Source organism: Neovison vison, chromosome 8 (assembly GCF_020171115.1).
Source record: "Neovison vison isolate M4711 chromosome 8, ASM_NN_V1, whole genome shotgun sequence".
In the NCBI taxonomy this organism is placed as follows: Eukaryota; Metazoa; Chordata; class Mammalia; order Carnivora; family Mustelidae; genus Neogale; species Neogale vison.
In genome coordinates, this window is record NC_058098.1 from 22,518,095 (window position 1) to 22,543,918 (window position 25,824).

The 25,824-nt window shown below is 53.1% G+C and overlaps 1 protein-coding gene across 16 annotated transcripts in view; it reads right to left on the reverse strand.

Moving 5' to 3' along the window:
- Positions 1 to 25,824, reverse strand: part of EPB41L1 (erythrocyte membrane protein band 4.1 like 1) — a 122,292-nt gene that overhangs the window by 12,204 nt on the left and 84,264 nt on the right. For 4 of the 16 annotated variants that reach the window (XM_044263104.1, XM_044263100.1, XM_044263102.1 and 1 more), the window contains 10 exons: positions 24,181 to 24,329; positions 23,249 to 23,284; positions 20,842 to 21,024; positions 17,686 to 17,790; positions 11,801 to 13,813; positions 11,181 to 11,288; positions 9,698 to 10,108; positions 7,771 to 7,875; positions 5,844 to 5,927; positions 523 to 609 (listed from right to left, as the gene is read on the reverse strand). In XM_044263104.1, coding sequence (XP_044119039.1) covers positions 523 to 609; positions 5,844 to 5,927; positions 7,771 to 7,875; positions 9,698 to 10,108; positions 11,181 to 11,288; positions 11,801 to 13,813; positions 17,686 to 17,790; positions 20,842 to 21,024; positions 23,249 to 23,284; positions 24,181 to 24,329 — 3,281 coding nt within the window. The remainder of the gene's footprint in view (positions 1 to 522; positions 610 to 5,843; positions 5,928 to 7,770; positions 7,876 to 9,697; positions 10,109 to 11,180; positions 11,289 to 11,800; positions 13,814 to 17,685; positions 17,791 to 20,841; positions 21,025 to 23,248; positions 23,285 to 24,180; positions 24,330 to 25,824) is intronic. The other 12 variants (XM_044263105.1, XM_044263108.1, XM_044263106.1 and 9 more) reach the window with 12 other exon arrangements.

Consider the following 25,824-nt stretch of genomic DNA (forward strand, 5'->3'; position numbering starts at 1 on the left):
CGGCTCAGGTCATGATCCCAGCGTCCTGGGATCGAGTCCCGCATCGGGCTCCTTGCTCGGCAGGGAGCCTGCTTCTCCCTCTGTCTCTGCCTGCCATTCTGTCTGCCTGTGCTCGCTCTCTCTCTCTCTCTGACAAATAAATAAAATCTTTAAAAAAAAAAAAAAAGAAAGAAAGAGCCATGTCCAGAGTGCAAGCCTTTGGACTTCTACTCCATCTTTCCTCCTGGGCAGTAAGGACAGCAGATGCAAATGAGCTGTCCCATCACAGGCATCACCAAGAACGGGGGCTGCATCACCCTAAGCTACGATGCCCTCCTCTGGTGTGTGTATGTGGGGGGTGGAGGTGATGGATGAGACTGGTGGGCACAAGGGAGCCCTACAGGCATCTGAGAGCGATCCATGTTCCTGGCATTGTGCTTCAAAGGGAAGCCCACTGGGCTCTACGCTGTGCTCACTCGGGCCACCTACGGACTGCATTCTTAGCACAGAGTCCCCTAGCCTGAGCTGGCCCTACCCACTTACCGGAGAAAGAGAACGGATATCCGTGGCCACCGTCTGTGGGCCTGGGATCATGGCAGCTGCCCCCTTCCCGGACTTGAGACTGTTCTCCTGGGGAAACAATAGTGCTCAGATGGCCGGATCTCGCGTGAGTGGGCCCCCAGGACGGCCAGAGCGCACAGCTGTGTTGTTCTCACGGCCACCAGGTTGAGGAGTGACACTGTCACGCACTTAGAACCTGCACACACACACCTGCTCTCATACTTAGCTCTCACTGGCTCACACACTCACTCGCTCAACATGTACAGTGCCTGGGGTTAGGGACAAGGGCAAACTACCAAAGGAGGGGAGACATTCAGGCTCTCGTCCTGGCCCTGCCATGATCTAGCCCCAAGCTGGGCACAGCCACCTCCATTCCATGGGTCTCATGGATTTACCTATAAAACGGGACCCCTGCAATGTCTGTTTGCTGATGGTAACGATTATGAGGGAGGCTGCGCATGTGCAGGGGTAAGGAGCATGTGGAAAATCTCTCTCTATATATAACTCTGTATATATCCCCATTTATGGAGCATACAGGGTCCCTTCCTCTCAGTTCTGCTGTGAAACAGCTCTAAAAAAATAAACTGCCCTAAAAATATTAAGCCTTAAACATTTTTTTGTAAAAAGACACCCTGCCCAACTCCCTCAGAGACATTATGATGTTAACAGAGGAGAAAGGGCTTGGCAAATCCCAATCTTCGGATAAACACAAGAACACAGGCTAGCTACCCACAACGTAATAATACCTACTTCTGAGTCCTTGCCATGTGCTCGGTATTATGTTAAGGATGCGCTATCTCATTTAATCCTCAGAACAACCACAGGAAATTGTTTTAATACTCTGGCTTCAGAGTTGAGAAGCTAGAAGGCCAGAGAACATCAAGTGGCTTATTCATGTCCCCCCAACGTTTGTCAGACTCCAAGCCCAACGTGCAACACTTCTCTGCCCTCAGAATGCTCACCCTGCGGCAGCTCTCCTGGTCCTATGGTGGATTCTAACCACTAGAGACTCATGCCCCACGTTTGTCAGGGGGCCTGGTCGCCAGCCTCTACCTCCCACCTTCTGCACCATCTTGGGCCCAACCCAGTCTGTCCAGGGACTCAGAGCTATGTCTGTTCTAGCTGAGCCCTGGTCCTGGTCTGTACAACCTCTGCCTGCCAGGGGACAGGTAAGGATGGCAGCCCTCTCTCTGCCTTCGCCCTGCCTACCACTCCCCACCTGACCCGGAGCCTGCCTCTGACCAAGGCAGTGACCTTGGCATTTACGTGGCATTCCACTAGTGAGCAACTTTCTCAGATGGAGTCCCAGAATGTGGCCAGGCGGTAGGCCAAAAAGCGGGCAGCCTTGCCCACAGACACAGAAAGCTGCTCCGCATCACTCATCAGGTAAATGCAAATCAAAACATTAAATGAAAAGACATATGCACCCCTATGTTTTTTGCAGCATCATTTACAATAGCCAAGATACGGGAGCAGCCCAAGTGTCCACCGGGAGAAAATGGATAAAGAGGATGTGATATACAATGCTCTTATTCAGCCATAAACAAGAATGAGATCTGACAATTTGCAACAGCACGGATGGACCTTGAGGGTATGATGCTAAGTGAGATAAGTCAGACAAAGACAAATGCCGTATGATTTCACTTCTACGTGGAATCGCAAAAACCAAACAGACCATGAGAAAAGCATAAACAGATCGTAAAGACGGAGAACTAGGAGTTGCCCGAGGGGCAGTGGGGGGAGGGACGGGCAGCCAGGGGTGAAGGGGAGCGAGAGGTGCAGGCTTCCGGTTCTGGGATGAACAGGTCCCGGGCATGAAGGGTACGGCACAGGGAACACAGGCAGTGGTACTGTAACAGGGTTGTGTGGGGACAGATGGCAGCTACACCTGCGGTGAGCACCGCATACACAGAGCTGTCAAATCACGATGTCATACACCTGAAACCAATGTCACGCTGTGTGTCAACTGTGCTTCGATTCAGAAAAAGAGGGGCGGCAGCCTTCTGGGCTCCGTGCTTCCTTGCTGCCAGCCTCGGGAGAGTCACCAGCCCCTCTGAGTCCTACTGCCGCTCCGGGCAATTCTCCCCTTAAGCCTCTTCATCTCCCACAGGCTCCCTCTGTCCCAAACACAGCCTCACCTCCACCTTCCCACTGAAAAGGGAGGCCACTAAAGGGGACACAGGTCGTTTGAAACAAGGCACCATCTGCGCTGCCCGCCTCTCCTTTATCTCTGGCCAGTCCTCTCTCCTGTCTCCAGGAGGTGTGGCTTCTCTCCCTGGCCACGGCAATGCCACCGTCTCTGCTCTGGACCCTTCCTCCCTCCAGCTGAGGGCTCTCCTCCTCGCTACCCTCTCTCGGGGCCGCCTCAGCCAGTCAAGGCTTTCTCACAAGGCCCCTGTCCTCTATCAGAGCCCAGATCTTTCTCGAAACCCAGACTTTAAAACCAATTGTTTCCTCAGTATTTCCCCCTGGAAATGTCCCATAGACACCTTAGACTCATGAGAGATCCAACATGGAATTCACTGCCTCCCCACTAACGAGTAACCCCCTCCAGGGCTCTCTGTATCAGAGCTTCTCCAACTAGAGGGGTGTCACACCTTCTGGGTGTGCTCCAGAGTTTCTGATTTGATAGGTTTGGGGGGCGGGGTGCAGAGATTTGCTTTTCTAAAGGTTCCCAGGAGTGTTCTTCAAAAATGGCTAGGTCAGGGTTAGGCCACCAGCCCTAAGACAGAAGACCCCATTGGGTCCTCTGTCACCTGAACATTCTGTCAATGACCAAATCCTGCACGTTCCTCCCCCTGGTTATCCCTCAACCCTGCCCACCTTCTCAGCATCTACCTCCTTGCACACCAGCTCGGCCGCAGCCCCTAAACCAGTTCCCTGCCTTCTCTTTCCATCTCTCCCAACGGCGTGCATGCTCGGGGCACTTTCTGTCTCCCTCAGTGCTGGGCTCACAGCGCATCACACAGCATTCAACAAGTATTTGCTGAGGGAAGGAAGGAGGAAGGGAGGGAGGACAAGAGGGACATTTTCTCTCGTGACGTCCCACAGAGTTGCCAGGGTAATCTTTCTAAAACACAGAAACACACATTTGATGACATCACGCCCATTTCGGAAGTTGAAGGGATGCCCTACTGCCCCCCACTGTCACAGTAGATAAAGCGTGAACTTCCTATGTGACATCTGAGGCCCTTCGCGCCCTGGCCCAGACTGCCTTTCCAGCCTCTTCTCCCCCGCCCCGCTCCTCTTCCACACACCTGACATCTTGCTTCACTGACCACCTGCCTTTCCCCAAATGCTCCGCTCCTTCCTATCCCTGCCTTTGCACCTGCTGTCCCCACTGCCTAGAACGCCTTCTGCTGTGGGCATGCTGTCATTTATCCTCAAAGGATGGCTCAGCTGTCCCTGCTGAGGTAAAGCCTTCTCAGTCCTCCTGGCATGGGTGTCACCCCATACCCGTCCTCCCTGTGCCCCCCAGAAAGCACTGTCACCCTGTTCCATGAAGGCAGGGCAAAAGTACAGCAACTCACATTTACAGACCACTTCCTACGTGCCAGGCACGCCTTTGCACAGATTACCTTGGTGCCTCCTTGGGTTGACCCTTTGAGGGATGTGCTATTACTGATCCCCGTCACCCCGTTTTACAGAAGAGGAAACTGAGGCTTGGAGAGGTTCACATAACTTGCCCAGGGGTCATCCTGCCAGGACGTGGGAGAGCTGGGCCTTGTTCACCACTGTGTGCCCAGGACCTAAACAATGACACGTGCCCGTGATCGCTACTAGAACAAATGTCTTCCCGCAGGCAGTAGATTTCCTTCAACTCTGTGTTCCGAATCAGGCAGGCAACAGAGACTAAGAAATGTTTTTGGAAGAAATGAATGGATGGATGGGTGGGTGGGTGGGCACATGGGTAAATGAGCGATGTAACTCCCTACTCACCGTAGTGTGAACTTAAATTTAGCCCTAGAAGTGTCCCGATGCCACATGGAGAAGGACTGAGGCAGAGGTGGGACAGAGTGACCAGGAAAGAGGGTGCGAGCTGATAACCAGTTCAGAGTTATTTGTTTTTGTTTGCTCAAAACCTACCTGTTGGGTAAGTCTAAACGCCATGCCCTTCCTAGGTGTCTATCGGGGGTTTGGCAAGAGAGAGCATTTGAAAACAACTTTACACCGACTCAAGACAGATCCAGCCCCGGCCCCGACCCTGGCCCTGACCCCGGCCCCAGGGGTCAGTGTTCACAGTGGTCGGGATGAGGGTACAGAGCAGTTGAGGGGCACAGTGAGGCTTCTGGGTTGGACCTGCCTCTACTACGTACTGGGTGTGTGACCTAAGGAAGTCACCTTACCTCCCTGCATTTCGGATTCTTCATTTGTAAAGTGTGCAGAAAAAAGAGAATCCCCTCCAGTTTTTGTAAGGACTCAGTGAGATCACCCACACACAGTTCTTGGCAGCTTGCCTGGCGACACAGCCTGGGTGCCTAAAGCTATCTGGTCTATGTCATCATTAAGGGATGTGACATTACTGGACTCTCTTAAGAACCTGTGAACCAGGGGCTCCTGGGTGGTTCAGTTGGTTAAGCCTCTGCCTTTGGCTCAGGTCATGATCCCAGAGTCCTGGGATGGAGCCCCATGTTGGGTTCCCTGCTCCCTTGCCCTCTGCTGCCCGGCCCCCTGCTTGTGCTGGTGTGATCTTTCTCTCTCTCAAATAAATAAATAAAATCTTTAAAAAAAAAAAAAAGAGCCTATGAAATAGGCAGAATGGGGATTACTCCCATTTTACAGATGAAGACATCTGAGGCCAAAGACCCTCCTTCACAGGTCAGGCAGCACATCAGTATCAGAACCAGAGCCTGAGGAGATGGTCCCCAAATCTTGATTTTCCAGTTTTAGGCTCCCTGCACGCCATCTACTGACCAAGGCAAGGAAGTGGCCCGAGACATGAGAAACTGCACAGCCGCCACGGTCTGTCAGGGACTTTCAAGCTCAATCCTCACGCCTTGCCCATAATCACATAATTGAATGGTACTGCCCTCCCTCTACCCCTGCTGTGGCTGAGACGGTGCAGATAACTGAGACTCAGAGATCCCACTTCCCACATCATTCCGTTTGGAAAACTGAGATCTGACTGGGTGTCCTGTGGTAACGATGGTGCCTGACAAGAAGAGGTCGACTCTGTGTCCCATGCCTGATGCGGGGAGGGCAGAGGAGGACCACCCCAGACAGCCAGGGACGTGATGCTGTTATCTGGCTGCCTGAGGGCAAGGAAGCTGGTCAGAGAGGGAAGACCCTTGGGTCCTACTTACCATGGTGGTCGATATGGTCTCTGTGGTGATGGAGGGAGTGGTTGTTATGGACTCCTTTCCCCCTGGGGCAGTCCCATCAACCTGCTGGCCAGAGGAGTCATAAGAGAGATAGAGGTGGGGGGGGCACACCGCCTCTGCCTGGAGCATCTGGTACCTGGGCAGGTGGCATTCCCAGCTACAGAGGGACGGGCTGTGTGAGCAAACAAGCGCTAGCGGGCAGACGGGCTTGTCCGCACACAGCCTGAATTACGGGGGGGGGGGGTCCTCACATGCCCCCAGTTTGTTTGAATCATCTTATTTGGCAAAGGACAAGCAATTGCAGATAATTTTGCAAGCCCTAAGCAAACCTCAATTCCTGTGTTCCTTGACCTAGTGATTCCACAGCCGGGAGTTCATCCTTTGGATATCAACTCTGAAAAAGTTGCCAAGAAGTGTGAACGAAGAAGTTTGCTGAAGCATTCATCGTTAACTGACAAGGACAAAATAGCCGCAGGCCCATTGACGGGAGACTGCAGGGTAAGTCAGGACCCACTCCTAAGTGGGACTGAGTGTAAGGTGGGCCCACAGAGGGCAATGAGGAGTGAGCTCCAAGACAGTCAAAGGGTTAAGCCTCTACCTTTGGCTCAGGTCATGGTCTCAGGGTTCTGGGATCAAGCCCCACGTTGGGGGGTCCCTGCTCGGCGGGAAGCCTGCTTCCCCCTCTCTCTGCCTGCCTCTCTGCCTACTTGTGATCTCTTTCTGTCAAATAAATAAATAAAATCTTTTTTTAAAAAAGGTCAGGTGTAAAAGAGGATCTCTTTTGTGTAAAATTCTACACGCTAGAGATGTCAGTGTATACATTGGAATACATATACATCTTTTTTTTCTGGGAAGAATCGTAAGAAAAATTTCAGTTTGTTCTGTTTGAATTTCATAACTGTGAACACTTTGTCATTTTGTTTTGATGTCAGTATGGATTACTGGGCTGTTGACTTTGGGGCCTATTTAGGTTTTCTCTGTATTTTTCTACAGGAAAACAAAATAAAACACTGGTCACTAAAACAAAAGAGGCCACAGAGGAGGCATGCTGCTTGAGATCACATAGTTCGTCAGAACTCGAGCGTCTTGGCTGCTGCACCAGCTGCCACAGAGACCACTGTGCATGTTACAAACGGGGGAAAGAACATTCTGGAAACGACACAATTGTACACATTGTGTTGGTTTATACCTTACTTATTTCTTGAGATGCAGACTAGTCTCTGCCCCTAGCACTGCACCTCCTCTGGCCAGGAGGAACTCAGGGGGCATCTATCACACCTACAAGTCTCAAGGTTCAAAGTTTAAAAATCAAAACACTGCAAGAGAAACCTCGACACCTGTGTCTCTTTTGGACCACTCTGTCCAGGGTACCAAGTATGCTTCATCTTGTTAAGGCAAATGATTTTTTAAAATCTTTTTCTCAGTTTGTTCATTTTGCCAATCTGACACGGAAACCCCACGTGTGTAAAAAAAAAATAATAATAATCCAATGTGAGTCATTCTGACAACAGTTGGATTGGGATTGCTCCCTCTCTCTCCCCCAGAGCAGCCCCTGAGCTACCTCAAGAAACTTCTCAAACTCCTTCAAGCAATCTGAGAGCCACAGTCTAGTCCACTTGCTGCTAGCCCTTACAGCAGTCCCAGGAGGACAGGGAGACATGATCATTCCCATTTTAGAGATGGAAAGTTGAGGCTGTAAGAGGTGTGTGTGGTCTGCCCAGGACAGGAGTTCATTCCACCGGCCAACCCCAGAGCTCACGGAGGACAGCAAAGCTCAGAAGAGTATCAAGGTGAACCTGGAGGCCCTGGGGAAGCTGGAGTGGCAAGAGTTGGCCCGGGGGCTTGGCCCGGGTGAGGACCCCACCCCTAAATGTCCTGTGCTCAAGATGCAGTGGAAGGCCCCGGTTACCTGGCTAGCATCCATAGCGCTGACTCTGGTCTGCAGGACAGCCTCGGGCTCAATCTTCTTTCTGATGGCCAGGCTGCTGACAGTCATGGTTTCCGCTTTCACAGGCTGTAGGGAGAAGAGGGAGAAAGTTCCATAAGCCAAGCCTCTGCCTGACTCCTGCTCACAGGCCGCTGTGGCATCTCTCCCACCCCTGCAGCAGGCCAGGGCTCAGGAAGAGCACACAGGTCAGGGCAAAGAGGCACGGCGAGCCATCCCAGACAGCCAGCCCCAGGGGGGAGCCAGGGCCACCAGCAGCACCCAGATGGGCCACTCATGACCTTGGCGCACATCCGCTCCTGGTGGCTAGAAGCTGGTTTTTAGGCTACCTGAAAAAGAACATCTACTATTCAATTAACAGGCTCTGTGCCAGGCCTCCCACTAAGAACTTGTCCTTAGATACTTGCCACTGAATCCTGACAGACCTCAACAATTATGCTGCCCCATCCCAGCTGCTTCCTTTGAACTGCTCTTGAAAGCAGGAGTCACACACCTGGGGGCCTCGGGGGGGCCAGGCAGGAGATGTAAAGGGGTGAATTAGGCTTATGGAGGACTGGGGTGAACAGGAGGACACATATTCTCACCACTCAGGTTTGGCCAATAGCAGCCATGGCTTCTGAATGACTCGGATCATCTGATATTTTTTAATGATTAAAAAAAAAACACCTGTGGATTTTATATTCCACGTCCTGATTTTTTGATGAGGGTCAACAAAAACATCTGTGTTAGCCAGATCTGGCCTGGGGCCATCGGTTTTCAACCTCTCCTCTAGAAGTCTTCGGTTAAATGATCAGTTTCTTCAGACTCCCCCAGCAAGGTCAGTTCATGGGACCGTGAGTATATGAGAGCTGAATGAATGAATGAATGAAAAAGCCTGCCATCTGGTTGGGAGGGTAGTGAGAGGGATTCTTATAGATGACTGTAACCGTGAGATCAAGCCATTCATCCAGTTAATTGTCTATTAGTGCCTGGCACGCGCAGGCTTAGAGGAGCTGCCACCGTGGGGGAGAGTGGGCATGGCAGCCGCCGGCCTGACTACCTAGGAGGATGCCAGGAGCAGAAACATCGCAGAGCAAGGGGGCTGTGGACAGAGCCACACTTCTGCCCTGGGTGGTCAGAGAAGCATCTGCTAGATGTGAGAGCCGAACTTGGTCCTGAAACATGACAAGTTTGCAAGGCAGAGAAGGGGAAGGAAAACTTCTCCCAGAGGGCACAGCACGGAGTGAATGCCCAGAGTCAATGAGTTTGTATTTCAAAGCCTGGAACGGAGAGAGGAGGGTCTGGTGGGAGGTAGGTTGGGGCTACAAGAGACAAGAGGGCAAAGGGATCATGGGACAAAGATCCTCTGAAGGAAGGACACAAAGCAGAGGGGCCCAGACACTGTCGATCCTGGTGTCCCCCTCAGTGATGATGTTTCCTCTTCTCTTGGAGCTTCTGCTGCTCCCCTAAGACCCCGGGCCAGATGGGTTTAGACCGCTGCCCCTTCCCCCAGCAAGCCCAGGCCCCGGGGAGAAGAGCCGGGTCAGAATCAGGAAGAACCATAGACTTTCAGGCCAGGCCGCAGGCGAATCCATAAGCACGTGCCTTCTGCAGGTGCCATGCAACACAGACAGGGAGAGGAGGCGGGTTAAGACCAGACCTCCTAGCATCACCTGACCTCGGGCAAGCAGGCAAGCGATGGGGTCACAGGGTTAAAACGCCAAGGAGTGCACGTTAGGGGTGAACCAAGATGGCAAACATGCGAGCACAGAACCATGCTTTCTGCGAGGGGCAGTCATGCAACACGAAACAGAGCTTCAGGCTGGCGGCTCGGTCTTCTCGCAGATGGCCCCGGGGCCCTCTGAACATGCAGTGCCCGCCGGGCCCAGGTATCCAGGATGCTCCACTGTACCTCAAACTGGGGCATATCGGGGGTGGCGCAGGCCCCTCGATCCGGGCTATCCTCGATGCCCCCAGACTCATCTTCCTGGCCGAGGCCCCCCTTGTTGAGATCCCGGGAAAACACCAGGCCCTCGGTCTCTGAGTCGCTTTTGTCTCGGTCAAGCTCAGGCAGGCTGCGGGAGAAGTCTTCGAAGGCGCTGCCATGGTAGTCACCAATGACCGTGAAGTCAACCTCAGCCTCCAGGCTCGACGTGGAGCTGACTGTGATGCTGGAGCACTTGCGCTCAATGGCCAAGTGGTTGTCCTTCAGGAACACCGCGTCCCTCTCCTGGTCCTGGTCCTCGTCTCCCGTGTCACTCTCTGGGGCCCTGGGACGAGGTGGTTTGACTTTCTCCTCTGAGCCCTCCCTTAGCCCTGCTCTCTATGGCCAGATAAAAAGCAAAGGAACGGGGTGTGGGGTGGGAAGAGAGAGAGAGAAAGCAAGATGGTGAATGACAGAAGAAATCGTGGGGCCTTTCAATGTCTCAAATAGAAGAGCAGGTCAGGAAATGAAAAACACTCCCAGGAAGGTTCCTTGACATAACAAGCTTGAAAAACCCACAAAGTTCTCAAGAGTGGGGAATGCTCCTTTCCGAGGGTCTCCCGCTGATGGCCAAAGCAAGTACAAAGCAAACCTCCTGCCAGTTGGTTCTGGACAGGAAGCCCCATCCAAGGTCTGGATCTGGGAGCTTTTCAGAAGCGGCATCGTGTGCGAGGCAGGGATGGGAGCCTGGACGCAGGCCCATCCGTGCAGGTGGGCACCGAGAGACAGAAATCAAGGAGGGAGACCCAGGGATTTAGGGAAACCTGGGATGGGAAGGCAGGGAGGCTGGAGCCAAGAGCTTTGAGAAACAAAGAGGAAGCCAAATGGTTTGTCAATTCCACTGAGTCTCTGAGGGAGGGGGCGTATTGGCTATGGGGAGGAACAATATGGGTTAAGTCCTGGGAGCTGGGTGCTACAGCAGTTCAGCCCTGAGTTCCGGGCGGGGCCGGCGGGCAGGGTGGAGGTTCTAGTCCCATCAGTGTAATTGACAACGGCAGGCCAAGGAAACGCTGGAGGGGAACCAGCAACTCTTGTCCCACATACATACCTCTCAACTGGCCTGTCAGGGATTAAACACCACATGCACATTTTTGGCTGTTCCAGAACAGTCTTTTTAAAGCCCAATCTAACACCCACCAAATATATATACATGTATATATACATTTTTTTTTTAAAGTAGTTGGCTTCAGGTTCTAGAGATTCAGTGCACTTAGAGATTCACTTGCTAGACTTAGCTTCCATTTTAGCCAGTTTCTGGAAGGTTGAGAGGTGTGAGGACACATTCCAGACAAGCGAGAGTTGAGCTGCCACAGACGGCATTGCCAGAGCAGGTGGGAGTCGAAGGCAGCAATGCACCCTGGCCAGGCGGAGAGGACCAGGTTCATCAGGGCACCGGGGGGGCTGCAGAGACCTGAGGGCCCGAGGGGCTGGCGAATCTCAGGTGCCCCCCTTTTCCAGGAGGGTTGGCTGCTAAGCTGGTGATGGGCTTCTCTTCCCTGACCGCATCTCCGGATTTGTTCTGGATTAGAGAAGATAGTTAGTCTTAAGCAGGCAGAAAGGAACTTGGCAGTGGGACCAAGAGGGAGCCAGCAGTGAAGGATGGAAACCTCTGGCCTGTCAGCTTCCCCAAGGCGGGAGAACCAGGGAAGGGAAAAGATGAAGGAAGATCGTTGGACAAGCCAAGCAAAACAGGTAGGAGCCCAGCAGGTGGGGGCAGCAAGGCAAAGCAAGTATGTAGTCGGCTGGCGGTGATGCCACCTTCTCCAGTGGGGGGGTGTGACCCTCTGGGCACCAGGTCACACCAAAAGCTGAGGACCTTTGTGGCTAAGCTAACAGTGGCCAAGCAGATGAACCCGTCATTCCGCCCGGGCTACCCTCAGGCCCGTGTCGGGAAGAGAACTCATAGGAATGGACAAGCAGCCTCTGATCGCAGTGATGACGAGGGGCCCCTGAAACATGCTTCTACAGAGCTACGGAGCATGCGGTCTGCTCCCCCACAGGGGAGGGGCAGCGGCGGGGGCGGGGGCTCACGTGGCCAGTGCCCATGGTGGTTTCCTCCAGCGCAGTTTCGCAGCCCGAATCAGGGGACATGAGCTCGAGGTCCGTGCATCCTTCCTGGGCAGATGTGGTAGCAATGTCCTCCCTGAAGTGGCTGGCAGCCAGCAGCGTCACTGAGGAATGGGTGGCCTTGGGGCCGGCGAAGTCCCCTAGGGGCTGAAGCTGGACGAAGCCCAGGTCCAGAAGCTTGTTCCGCTGTTGCTCTACCTGACCCACGGAGGCCTCTGAAGACAACTCGTTTATGAGGGCCCTTGTTTCACTCTGACTCGCTCGGCGAGTTTCAGCTCCATGGGTCTCAAAGATCCGAATTTTGTTGGCCACTGAGGTCTTGCTGATATCTTCCAGGGACCCCTCTTGGCCCGCAGCCTGGAAAGAGGTTATCTCCTTTGGCTTCCCTGAAGGGAACATCAACCCCAGGGGTACAGCCCCCTCGGCTCGTTCGGAGACAACTCTGGGCTTTCTGCTGGCAACGGGAGGTGCCCGGCGCTCACCTCCATCTGAGGTCACGAACGGTCCTCCTCGGTCCTTGGGCTCTGGGCTCTCTTTAAGAGGATGGGCATGTTTGAGAAACACAGGGGACTGTTCTCCAAAAGGATCCCCAAGCTGCAGAGGCTCCCTTGACCCATAAGGGGCTGGGCTTGGAGAAGTTTCCTCCAGAGCTGCCTGAGATTGAAAGGGACCAGGAGAGGCTGGGAGGGGGGCGAGCACTTCCATCTGAAGAAACGCTGAGGCCTTTCTGTCCTCTGTCACGGGTTCTCCTGTTTGGATGTGGACCCGGCCCTGGTCTTGGGGCAGAAAGTTGCCTCTGCCTGGCTTGGCTGGCTTCCTGACATCATTAGGAGGGGTGGTCCGGGGAAGGGCGCAGACTGGGAGCTCTGGGTGCATGGCCCCTGCGCTGTGAGGTGTGTGGTCCTTCCATCCTGCTGGGGGACTGTTCTCAGCCTTTTCCACCAAATCTCCACCATTGGGGGCCTCTTCCTCCATGCCTAGGTTGGATGCTGAGTAGCTGAATTCTCCTTCCACCCCCCGCCCAGCTTCTTCCCAGTCCTCAGCACATGTCTGCCCTGGAGAAGGTCCCTTACTGAGCTGCTCAGCAAAGGCCTCCAGGTCACCTGGTCTTCTGCAGTTCCCACGGGACCCTGCCCTTTCCTCTAAAGAAGGCTTGTGAGCTTCACCCTCTTGGTCCTTGCTCCTGCTGGAAGCTGCAGCAGAGCCCTGTGGGCCTGAGGAATTCAGTGCGGAGCTCTCTGCGAGCTCCAGCCTGGTCTCATCAACGGGAAGGGTGACCAGGCACTCTTCCCTTTCCTCCAGAGGTGGAGGGAGGACTCGGTCTTCAGAATCTTTCTCTCCATAGTTCAGATAGAAGCTCCTCTCTGCAAAGGAAGGTTCGGTTTCATCACTCGAGTCAGCTCTGGCTTCCGACTGGGCTGGGTCCAGCAGAAATGACTGGAGTCCTCCCTTGTCGGAGGCTGGAGAAGGGACATCGGCCTCTGCTGACCTCGTCCCTGAGGCAGTGGGTCTTCCCCAAGTCTGGAACTCCTCCAGCTCCTTCCTCAGCTCCGTCTGGCCCTCCAGCTGACCACCTGAGATCCAGCGCTTCTTGATGGTGGCCTCCCCAGTGCCCACCCTCAACTGGGAGCCCTCCAAGAGGTTTTCTGCCAGGGCAGAGCCTGCAGCCAGAGAAGCCCCTCCTGGGCCTTTCCTGACCCAGGGGCCTTCCTCCCACACTGACTCAAAGTCTTCAGGGCTTGCAATCATTCTTCCTTGTTGCTGGGTCTTTGCTCTTCTAACTCCCACCATTTCTTCTGTGGCCACTTCGACTTTGAACTTATCCACCAGGATGTCTACTTTGGAGAGTCTGCCATCAGCAAGGATATCTGCGAGGCCTGCCTTACTTTCTTCCTGCTGCGTGGTGGTCACTTTTAGGAGACTGAGTTCTTCTGGCCTAGTGTACTCTCTTTCTATAAATACCCAATGCTCTGAACCCTGTGTTTCAATTGGAGCAAGAAGAGTTAACATGAAATGTCAGGAACCTGAAGAACAGGTCCCTTTTTTCCTCTGCAAGAAGGACCAAAAGGTCAACATGTCCCCAGAACTGGCCAGGGGAGAGAAAGGCATGACAATGCCAGTCAGCCTCATCAAGGCTCCCCTTCCCATCAAGGCACCCAACAAATTATTTACAGACTCCCCTCAACCACTACCCCAACTTAGTAAGATGGGACAGGGGTCTCATGCCCTCCCCATGTTAATCATGGGACAATGGGCATCCATGGATGGGCCCGGACTCTTCCTCTTCCTCTCTTAATAATAAAACTGCCACTATCAGAGGTGAAAGTAACTTACAACATTGGAATCTTTGAACGTTAGAGCAAAAACAACTCCTAAGACAACCTCTAGTCCAAGTTCCTCCTTGTGCAAATGGGGAAACTGGGACTTGGAGAAGGTCAGTGACTTCCCCAAAGTCAAGTTAGTTCATGGCAGAGTCAGGAAAAGAGTGCCTGGGATCCTTGCTGACTTATCTCACGATCTAAGAATATGGATCCCAAATGCAGTCTCATGTCAAGAGGGGAAACGTTGAATGAAATTCCACGAGCCACAGCCTGAAACCTGACTTCTCTCCAAGAGTTTCTGGGAAGGAAAGATATTAGAATGAAAAATGTCAAATGTTCAGCTGAAGAGGTCAGTGCCAGTCACCAAAATGGCTTGAACAGCTTGAGTTCTGTGGGCTTCATTCCCAAAGAGAGGAATACCAAGGCCTATTCTTGGAGAATTGTGACAAAATCCATGGGAAGAGTAGGAAAGGGCTGAGCAGAAGACATCACAGAAGGAAAAGTCATCACTGGTCAAAAGCACCAACAAGAATGTGGCGCTGTCAGCCTGTTGACAAAGCAGCCCTTTGTCTCTCCCAGAGCCCTTTAAACAGCACTGCAGGGGGAACAACAGACTTCAGAAGTGTTAAAAAAAAAAAAAAAAAAAAGGCCAGAAAGCCATTGGCATTCTAATCTTGCAGCCACAGAATACCGTCTTCACATAAAACTTCAATGGAAGTCCAATATGCAAGCCAGAAACAGGCTGCCATGTTGGAAGCTGGAGGCCTCGGCTGCCCCCGTGCCAAGGTACCACCCTCCTTTGAAATCCTTGCTCTGACTCCAGCCCCTTATGGCACAGATATGGAAACTGAGGCCTAGAAAAGGAAAGCACCATGTCCAAGGCCAGAGAGTGAGCTGGGGGCAAAGGGAGGCCTAGAATCCAGTCCCTGAGTCCAAGTTCTGGAAAGTGCATCCCTGGTGAGATGTGCCAGAGTGACACCTCCAGCGGAGGGGACAGATGTAAATACCTGGGCTCTGACGCCGATTATGACTTGGCGAGGCGTCTATCAGATCCCATAAGACGTGAAGGATTGGGAAGGTTCAGGGAGCGCTGTAAACTCTCTTACCTCCACTCCCTCAATCCATGTTAGCAAAATCTCTATGGTTTTCAGGAAATCAAACCTCACTGAAAGAATCCTGCCAACAGGCAAGAGAGGTAAGAGGAAAGAGGAAAGTCCAGGCATAGGTTTTGTGGTATTTTACTTCAGGCTGCTAAGCCTCAGGACAACACCATTGAGCCATCCCAGAGAGAAGTGCCTTGAGGGCCTGTAGAAGCCACGTCTTTTTTCTCTTCTACTGGCGAAGCAGGTCTCCACTTGTCCTGATGTCAGGAGTCTGGCAATGATGGCCAAAGATGGTCAGGGAGACCCCTTCTGGAATAGGCTTGCCCCAAGTCTAACTAGAAACTAGTAGCTTGGAAGGTAGGCTGAGTGGGGTGGGAACTAGTCCGGTATAGAAAGAAAGGCTCCACAGGAAGAAAAAAGGAAACATGTACTTCTATTTAGTTAATTTTTGCCAGACAATGCCATCCCTTTGTCTAAGGCGATTAAATGTAATCCAAATGGCAACCTGTGAAGCAGGTACTATTGTCCTTATTTCCAAAGGGGAAACTGAGGTTCGCAGAGCAATCACCATTGCACAGATCACAGAGTGTGCGGTAAGGGAAGAAGCTGCTCTGCTTTTAACAAGTGAAAATCCTGAAGAGAAAAAAAGACTGAACAAAAGAGAGAAAACCTCTACTGGCACCAAAGCCCTGGTGGGGGGGGGGGCTGCACCTGCCCCTGGGGGCTGGTCTGAAAGCCAACCGGATCCCCTTCCAGGATGCGAGATGGGATGATACCTGCCAGCCCTGCTTGAGTCCCTGAGCCCGAGGACCTTCAGAACCTGCACAGAGCGCCCCCTGCCACCAGCTGGAGGTACTGCAGCAAGGAGAAAAAGCCGGAGGAGGACGCAGACCAGTTCTGTCCACACGCAAGCCTCCAAAAACAGAAAGTCTCCAACCAGCCGATTCTGCGGATTTTGGACTATTCAGTCACCACCTGGGGCTCTGGGCCACATTCTGGGCCCTGTTCTTTACAGAAGACACCCCGAAGAGGGGAGGCAGGACAAGGAGCCCTCTAGAAACCACACTCTGGGAGAAACATCTTTGAAGAAAGCAATGTTCAGGGGGAGGGGAGGTGCTGAACTCTGGAGGAGGATGCCAGGCAGGAGGATGCCCAGCGGATCTCTGGGCAGCAGCGGGCACAGCGAGGCCCACGGACAGGTACTTCAGAAGGGCAGATTTTAATTCAATATGAAAACTTCCCAGTAGGGACTGAAGCCAAATTGGTTCCCCGTGAAGAACCACAAAGATCGCCCTCTGTGTGAGTCGCTGGAAAGACAATTTGCAGGGATGCGGAAGAAGGGCGCTTGTTGCCCCCTATCACTGCCCCTCCTCACCACAATGAGTCCGGGCAACTGTCCTTTGCTCCAGGAGCATCTCTGTGCTCTGGGGCCTCACTATTTCCCTAACCCTGGGAGGCTACTGACTCCTGTCCAACTCCTCTCAAGAAAGAGTGCTGATGGTTGATTTTTACATTGAGGAAAAATTGAGTAGACCTGTGATTTCTGTCTTACCACTTATGTCACTGACTCATGTCTCTTACTGTTCTGGCATATTTTCAGCAGCTAGAAAATTTTTCCATGGGAATTAAAAAAGGGAGATGCCCTCATACAAACTATGCATAACACGGAGGTTCCGATCTCAGGGAGAAGGAAGTTCCACCCAGATGGTCTGTCAGCACTGTCTAATCGTGACAGCCCCTGAGCTGTCGGCATAGAGGGAGATGCAGCCCTCCCTCCCTGGGCCTAGATTCTAGGCCTAGCAGGACACAACAAGTCCCAAGAGCCCTCTTCCGGCTGCTGTCCAGGGTGCAAAAGTAATGCCTTCCTCGTTAGAATGCTGGCCTGACCAGCATCTCTTCAACCCCAAGGAAGCTCCTTAGAGCAAGACGCCCACTTTTGCTTGCCTGTCAAGAGGAGTTTGGAGAAGACAAAGGTGAAGGATGAATGTAGGACCGTTCCCTACGGAGCCACTGTTAGACCTCACCCAGGCATCTAAACAGAGAAAAGACCCCAGGGGAGAAGACATTTAGGTGTGATGACCCCTGATCTCAAGCTTAGATGTCAGAACCTGCCTCTAAAGTCAGGAGGGCCCAAGAGAAGATCATTCCGGCCTCCCCTTTGAAGCCAGAGCCAGACTCATATTGTCCTGTCTTTCCAGAATATGATCTCAGTCCTGATTCCTGAGAAACAATGGATGAGGGAGGGGCCGGCCCTTTATGGATCCCTGGCATGGGGACAGTCATTTGTCACAGCATGGGGACACAAGGGCTACCCACTGCTCGACCTGCATGGCAGAGCCTGGTCCACCCCCCTCACCCCAGAGAAGGGGGTCTCTTTGAGACCAGTAGGGTCGCTATGTGTGGGTGGGGAAGTGCTGACAGTAACCTCAGGAGACGCTGCGAGGCTTTTCTGAGTGAACACTTCCCAGCCTGTGGCCGTCCCAGGCTCAGGTGCCAAGTCCTGTGGAGAGGTGTCCTGGGTCCTCCGGGACTGCAGGGGAGGCCCAGGGCCGGAGGGAAGGGAAGAGGGAGGAAGGGAAGGAGAGACAAAGAAAGGAAGAAAGGGAGAGAGAGGAGCAGGAGAGACACACACACAGAGCCCGTAAATAGCCCAGCTTTGTAAATCCCACACCCTTGGAGTTTGTGGCTTAGGTCAGAAAGAAGCCAGTGGGACAAGAGAGAGAAGAGTTGCCCCTTGTGGCCCCTTAAGGGAGGGAGACCCACGGTCAGCTGCCAGCCAGCACCGTGCCTTTGGACCCTTCTCTCCCTGCCCTCGCTCAAGAGGGTGCAGAAACATACCACTTTTGTTCAAGAGGCTCTCAATCAGGAGGCCGAGGAGCCATACCATTCAGACTCTGATTCCAAGTCTGCCCTGGGTGTTTTTGGTTTAGGCAATGGTTCAATCCTGCAACTGGGCTCTTAGCCCCTCAAAAAGTCATCTTTGAAATGAAAACCCGGGTTTGGCAAATGGGAACTTTTCTTGAAAGTTTGGAGTCCTGGGCACCTGGGTGGATCCCTTGGTTAGGCGTCTGCCTTCAGCTCAGGTCATGATCCTGGGGCCCTAGGATCTAGCCCCACAATGAGCTTCCTGCTCAGCAGGGTGTCTGTTTCTCCCTCTGCCCCTCCCCCTGCTCATGCATTCTTGCTCTCGCTCTCAAATAAGTAAAATCTTTAAAACAACAACAAAAAAAGTTTGGAGTCCTTATTTTGATTTAAGTTCCTACTGTTTTCCCCTTGGCTCAGATGAGGCCCAACAATATAAGAGAAAGCCACTAGGATCTCTGATGACACATCCCCGCAGGAGAGCCCTCTTCCAGCCCAATCAGGCTGGAAGAATCACGGATTCCAGTCACCATCAGCAATGCCCCATTACTGTACAGCACTTTCTGGTTTATAAAGTGCTTTTATGCCCATCATTTCACTCAGCCTTCCCAGCAATCCTATGCAATGACAATTCTGGTCTCCCTTTAGGTGTGCTGACTAGCAGCAAGGCTCAGAGAGGTGATATCACTCACCTAAGAAGCCAGTCCAGTCTTTGTCTACAGCTTCTCCCCATCTCCCAAATCTTCAAGGGCCTCTAAATGCCAGTGGGGCCTGTAACCAGTCAAATGGCCCATAGCTCCAAGGTGATCTCCTAAACCAGAATTCTTTCTAGCTGTGGACTACACCTCTTGGGGTAACAGTGAGGGGCAAGTGTTGAAACAGACCCCACCTTTGAATAAGACCCATCTTCTTGCAGTTCCAGCTATGACCAGCAGGTGGGGCACACTCCTAAGTCAGGCTCCTCGGAGGCACCAAAAGCGTCCCAGCCCACCTCCCCATGGCTCATCCTGCCCTTCTCTGCAGGAGTCCCACCGGTTCAAAAGCCTCTGCATCCCTCCTCAGTCCCAACCAGGCCACTCTGGTTAAGAGTCCCAGGGCAGGAGGAGTGGTGCCTGTACCCAGGAGGAGTGGACCGGCCCCCATGGCCCAGTCCAGAGTGCCAGGGGTGACCCCAGAGGCCCTTCCATGGCATTGGACATAAAGGCCCTCAAAGGATCCCTGGTGATTTTGTGAATCACCAGCCAGTGAAACTAACACAGCAGCCTCCCCCAGTGAGGCCCTGTTATCCGGCATCAATCAAATGTTCACTTATTAGATCAGGACTGCATCACCAAATTTCAAAGCATTCGAGGGCAGTACGTACACAGTTGACTCTATCCTGGTCTTCCCATGATTTGGTCTTGCTCCCAGCAGCTGTGATGTAACAGCAAATACAACGGCCAGGATACAAAAAAAGCAGGTTCTGGCCCCTCTTCTACCAGCTGACACTGAACAAATGTGTTCCCATTCTGGGCCTCAGTGCCCCATCTGTAAAGTGATGAGCTCACACCAAATAGGTCCTGAGGGTCCTTCCAACTTTAAAAGGGGTTCTGGGGGGCACCTGAATGGCTCAGTTGGTTGAGCATCTGACTCATGATGTCGGCTCAGGTCATGATCTCAAGATTGTGGGATCAGGCCCCGTGTCAAGCTCCCTGCTCAGCGTGGAGTCTGTTTGTCCCTCTCCCTTTGCTCCCGCACTCATTCAAGTTCTCTCTCTCTCTCTCTTTAATAAATAAATAAATAAAATCTTTACAAAAGAAAAAAAGCGGTTCGGATTTGAAATAACCCTTCTTTGTGAGTCCCAGGACTCTCGAAATGAACCATTAAACCCCTATTGAGCATCTAGGCCCTCTACCAGCTCCTGTGTGTTTGATCTCCCTGGGTCCTCACAACACTGCCACAAGGTCAGTACTTCTATTATCTCTGCCTAATGGACGCTCGGAGAAATTCAGTAATAAGCTCAGAGTTACCCAGCTAGCAGGAATCAAACCCAGGTGGTGAAAGTCTAGATCAGTTGGGTTTGAGACAAGGAAGCAGCAGTGCTAGAGAGAAAACACCGAAGTATAAATGGGGGTAAATACTTGCCAAGATTTAGCACTGCTAAAAATAATAGCTTAGAATTATAAATACAGGAATTCTCATGATCCTATCTTTATCTCTTTTGCATTTGAGAAAACACCCCATGCTTTCCACTCCGAAAGGCAGGTGGGTGTGGGATCCTTTTCTGAAGCAAGAGGTGCAGGTCTGATTTTCTTGGAGGATCTGTTCCCCTCTAGTGGGCTCTGAGGATCCTTGCAGCAGGGAACCACCCCCCCTCTCACACACACATATCCCATCTGTGTTTTCACAACAGGCACTAAAGGATCTGGTTACTGGATACAACAGCTGGGATTCCCAAAGTTTAGGGTGCACAAGAATTGTCTGGGGGTATTTGTTTAAAATGCTGATCCCAGGGCTCTAGCTCCAAATATTCTGATTCTGTTGGTCAGACGTGGGGCCTATCTAATCAACAGCACCTGCTTTTCTAGCCCCCCACCCTACCCCACCGCACCCCATCACCCCCTCATGCGGCAACTGGGGGAGGCACACGGGTGGGAGGAGGAGTGTAAGCTGGTGCACAGCAACCTTCCTGACCCTCTTTACCCAAAGCCCCTGTTGAGGGGTTCAGGGTGAGACCTACCTCGTTGACTTTCTCAGGGGTGCCCTTGGGGGAGGGGGAGGCGGGCGAGGAGGGCAGCCTGCGCTCCCGCTCCCAGTCTCGGTCCCGGTGGACCAGCTTGCTGTTGGGCTCCTTCAGGGTCCGTTTGAGCTCGTTGATGCTGGCCTGGTGCTTGAGCAAGACATCCTCTGGCTTGTCTAGGAACTAGGGGTGGATGGAGAGGGCAGTGTGTGTTAGAGGAACAGCTCTGAGCAGGGGATGATAAGCATGGCCATCGCTGCCCTACATCAGCGAGGTGATTCCCGTCCATGAGTCCATCTCACCCTCACTGCACCCCAGGAGCCAAGCGGTGCAGAGATGATTAGCCCCAACAGGTGCTCAAAGCACTTAAGGTTAGACAGAGGAACGAAAAGCAATTAAGATTAAGAAGAGGAGGATTCCGGTCAAGCACTACCTTTTCTTTCCCCCTTGCCTAGCTTCCGGCCTCAGAACTCTCAAGGCAACCCAAATCCCCTAAAATTAGGTGAGTCCCCTCTGGTGCTGTGTGTCCCATCTCAACTGGGCATGGAGGTGACTTCCTTCTGGTTACAACCAAGGCACAGGGAGAATTGGCCCACCCTGTTCGCTGCGCTGCTCTGGCCCACTCCCTGACTTCCGGGGTCCTGGTCCCTGTGCTTAGCAGGATCCCCAGTCCAGGCCCCTGTCAGCCCAAGAGGTGAGCTTCTCAGATACTCCTAAAGCCAGGGATTCCCAGAAAAATGAGCCCTGCTCCCGCACAGGAACCAGGAAAAGACGGTTTTCAGGGCCATCTATGGTGAGCTACTACCTTAACTAATCACTCAGGGTCCTATGGACACTTGTGATACCAACTCCTCATGGGGAAACAGAGTGAGCTGTGGCCAGAGACAGGGGTGCTGCAGGGCCTTCAAGAGGGCAGAAGAAATGGAGACTTGGAAGGAGAGAGGTAAATCCCAGAGCTGAGCCCGGGGTAGCGGGAATCAGGGGCATCAGGGGCATGTCCCCCATTAAACTCCCTAGCCCGAGCTCAAGCCAGTGAAGCAGGACAGAGTAACCCACTCCAGGTCAGGTGAGCAGCAGCCTGCTTCTGCGGGCTGTTGGCTCAAGCACCTTTATCTGCAAGGCAGTCAAATCGGCAGACTCTGGAAGAAGTGCCCAGAAGACAAGCTTGCTCTTGGAAAGGCTGAAATCTTCCCCTGGCTTATCTCTGGCACCCGCAGATCCGCCCTGAGATGTGTGAGTTGCCTCGGGGAAGAGACTGATGCCACCAAAGCCTTGCTTTCCCTCTAGACACTTGTCTGTACTTCCCATGTCCTCTCCTGAGCAGGACGGCCTTACAACAAGGTTGGAGAAGTCAGATGGATCGAGTTTGCACAAGGGGGTAGGTTTGAGCTATAACGGACCCAGGATATGGCTTGTGACCTTCTAGCCTGACCCTGTCACGCGGCCTCTGGGCGCTTGCAGTGTTCTCGGAGGTGAGAGAGAGCAGTGGAACCCTGGGATCCTTGATTAAGGTTAAGGGCTTTGGGGAAACCTAGTCCAAATGTCTTGCTGTGCAGATGAGGGGCTGGGGCCCAAGGGGGCTTACCCACGACCCTCAAAGGGTCAGGCTGAAACCCAGCTCACGTGATGCCAAGGCCAAGCCCTTAGGTCCCAGCCCTTGGTCTTTTCCCTCAGGCCCAAGAGACCCGCGTCTCTGGCAGCAAAGGTGCAGAGAAAGAGCTGGGGACTGTGCGAAAGGGAAGAAGTTGTTAAAGCCGAGAAAAGCCAAGAAGTAAGCTGCGAGAAGCCACCAGGAAGAGGAGGAAGAGGAGAGGGAGGAGGAAAGAAGAAGCTCTCCCGGCTGGAGCAGCAGGCCCCACCCAGAGGGAGGGACAGCTGGAGCTTGAGAAGAGGCAGAAGCATTCGGAGCTTCCTCCCTGCCCCCCTCCCAGCACGCCCACTGCCATATCGGTTGCCAGGAGATGCAAAAAGAAGCTTGGGGTGAGGGCAGGGAGGACACAGATGAGTGGAGGGAGGAGATGAGTGAGTCTAAGGAAGGGTTTGGGGGTGCAGGGGAGATGAGACCAATAAAAGCACAGAATGGCCTGGAAGAGCTGATGGACACAGGTAGGATGGGAAGGAAGCATGGGATGGTGGGGGAAGCTGGTTGGGGTGGGGGGGAGGGCAGGGGAACCAGTTGGCGGGGGGGGGGGGGGGGGGGGGGGGTCTGAAGGGGCGGGGGGGGGGGGGGAGTCAGGGTGGTTGGGGAGGTGGGGAGGGGAAGGAAGGGGCCTTAGGGGAGGAGGAGCAGAGGCAAAGCTGAAGCTGAGATGGTGCAGAATATGGGCCTGGGATGAACTATGGGATGGTGACAAATGAGCTGGGGATGTGAATGGCTGGGTAAGTGGTGACAGGTCCCATGCAGTACCTCCTGCTTGTGTCTCGGCGTGGTTTCCTGCTCCAGCTAGCGAGATGCGAGAGGAGGAGAAGGAACCAGCAGGGTCAGTAGAACAAATGGATTAGAGGCACCGCGCTGGCCCGGTACGGTGCAGCAGGTAGCCCACAGGGCTCTCTCCCAGGGAGCAGAGGCCAGGGAAGCTGGTGGACCACCCGCGGGGCAGTGAGGTAGACAGAAAGGGCGGGGTGGGAGGCAGGGAGCAAGCCCGTGGAGGTGAAGAAGGGGGCTGGAGGACTGTGGGCAAAGCAGACAGTCACACTCAGTAGAGGGGACGTGAGGGCTCTGGGGACTCATGCCTCCGCCATCAGCCTGTGTGTTCAGGGGCCTGTGCTCCAAGCGGCAACTGCGCGGATGGGAACATTTACACCTGTATGCGCCCCCGCCCGTGTGTGTGCCCACTGCGTGCACATCTGGGTACACGACCCTCCCTGTAAGAGGGGTCTGCAACTGTGAGCAAACGCATGCTAGTGAAACCCCATGTCCCCATGTGAGTGTGTGTACAGGTATGTGGGGAATGTGTGGGGCAGCAGGAGGGGACACACCTGAACCTCACCCTTGTGAGGGCCCACAAGGGACACCCCATCATGCTCTGGGGAGGAAGGGGGACCCAGATCACAGTCAAAGGGGCAAATTAAAACTGGGCAAGAGGACAATGGAGTCCTCTAGGGGTCAAAGTGTCCCCGTGGGGAAGCAGGACAAAAAGAGGGCAAGGGTGCAGGGAGAGCAGCCTCCCACCCCCCATGAGGCGCTGTTGAGGTATTGGGCAAGGCCCTTCCCGTGGTGCAGCCTGGAACAAGGGTGCTCTCCCACCGCTGGGAAGACCTCAAGGCCAAGGCCAAGGCTAGACCCAGAATTAGCCTCCTGATCCCAGGTCAGAGGGTCTGAGAAAGCCAGACTCCTACCTTTAGCTCCTTGATCTTGGTGGGGGTCCTGACCTCTCCCTCCTCGGCCTCTGACCGTCTGCCCCCAGACTCGCCATCCTCCTCCTGCTTGTCACCGTCAGGTCCTGTATCGTGATTCTCACTGACCGAGGCTGGGCGGGAGAACTCCGCTAAAATGGGCAGAGATGGCCGGGTGGCTGTGTAAGACCTCTCCCAGGGGGACAGACGAGGAGCCAGTCCTGCCACCCGCCCAACCATGGCTGAAGTGGGGCATCCTCGACACATCGGGGATCAGGAGCCAGCACACAGAGAGGGGAGGAAGCCTTGTCCAGGTCACGCAGTTACCTCCCAGCCCCAGACCCCCTTCTGACTTCTACAGCACCAGAGTCCAAGTTCAAACCTCAAATCCATCACTTCTGGGCTGTGTGACCTTCGGTAAGTTACACAACCTCTCTGGGCCTCAGTTTCCTCATCTATAAACAATACCTACTTTAGGCAGCTGGGGGAGGAATGAATAAGCTCCATATATATAAATACTTAGAAGAGAGACTGGCACAGAGCAAGCCAATTCAATCAGTGCTGGTCCACAAATGGTGAGGTTTTTGTCATGGTGGTTGTGACGGACACTTGCTTGACCATTATGTAGCAGTGAAAGCTAAAGTTCTGAGATTTGCAAATAATTTAGCCTCTTTATAAATCAGGGGAAGTTCAAGGGGACTCCTGCAATATTTATAAATCAGGGGAAATTCAAGGGGACTCCTTCTCACCTACTGGTATTCCAAAGTAGTTCTCTGAATAGGAAAGAAGGCATGGAATGATGGGCTTTACACTAGGCACTGGGCATAACCCAGACTATGCCCATGGATTATGTCTTGGTGGGGAAAAAAATGGCTGGAAAACACTGAATTCAAATGACCAGAACACAGATTATCCTTGGGATTGGCCTAGATTAAAAGAGAATAATTAGCCTATCTATTCATATATATTCACTCGGCAAAGTTCCCTTTTCTGCACATTATTTCATTTGATCCACACAATCCTTTGTGTTGATGGCTAGAATGGGAATCCTTATCCTCATTTTACAAAGGATAATATGAGATTCTGAGAGAGGAAAGGTCCCACTGATGACATTTCAGTGACTTAGGACAAAGACCCAGGTCTCCTGGCTTAGACTCCAGACTTCTGGTCCGCCTGGATGAGCCTCACCACCTCTAGACCAATCCTTGCGACCGTGCACAATCTGGGCTTCATTTAGGCCCTGGCAGAGCAAGGGAAGCTGCAGGGGAGAATAGAGAGCCTGTACTTTCCCTTTGCACAAATCTTAGCTCTCAGCCTTGTGCCCACTTAAGGAGAAAAGGAGCTTCCTCAGCCTCAAATGAACCTCTGCAAAACTGCATGTTCTCTGAACATAGTCAAAGAATCCTGGGACAGATCTCGCCTTCATACTGCAAGCAAAGTATCAGACTCTCCTGACCACCTGGAAAACTCCTACATATCCTTCAAAACCCTGCACAGTTGTCACCTTCTCTGCAAAGCCCCTTTTGCCCTCCTAGACAGAATTAATCTCTCTTTCCTCGTGGCTGCTCTGTATTCTGCACATACTTCTCCCATGGCTTGCATCGCCTTAAATGCTTACAAACCTACCATTCTATGAGCTCCTCAAAG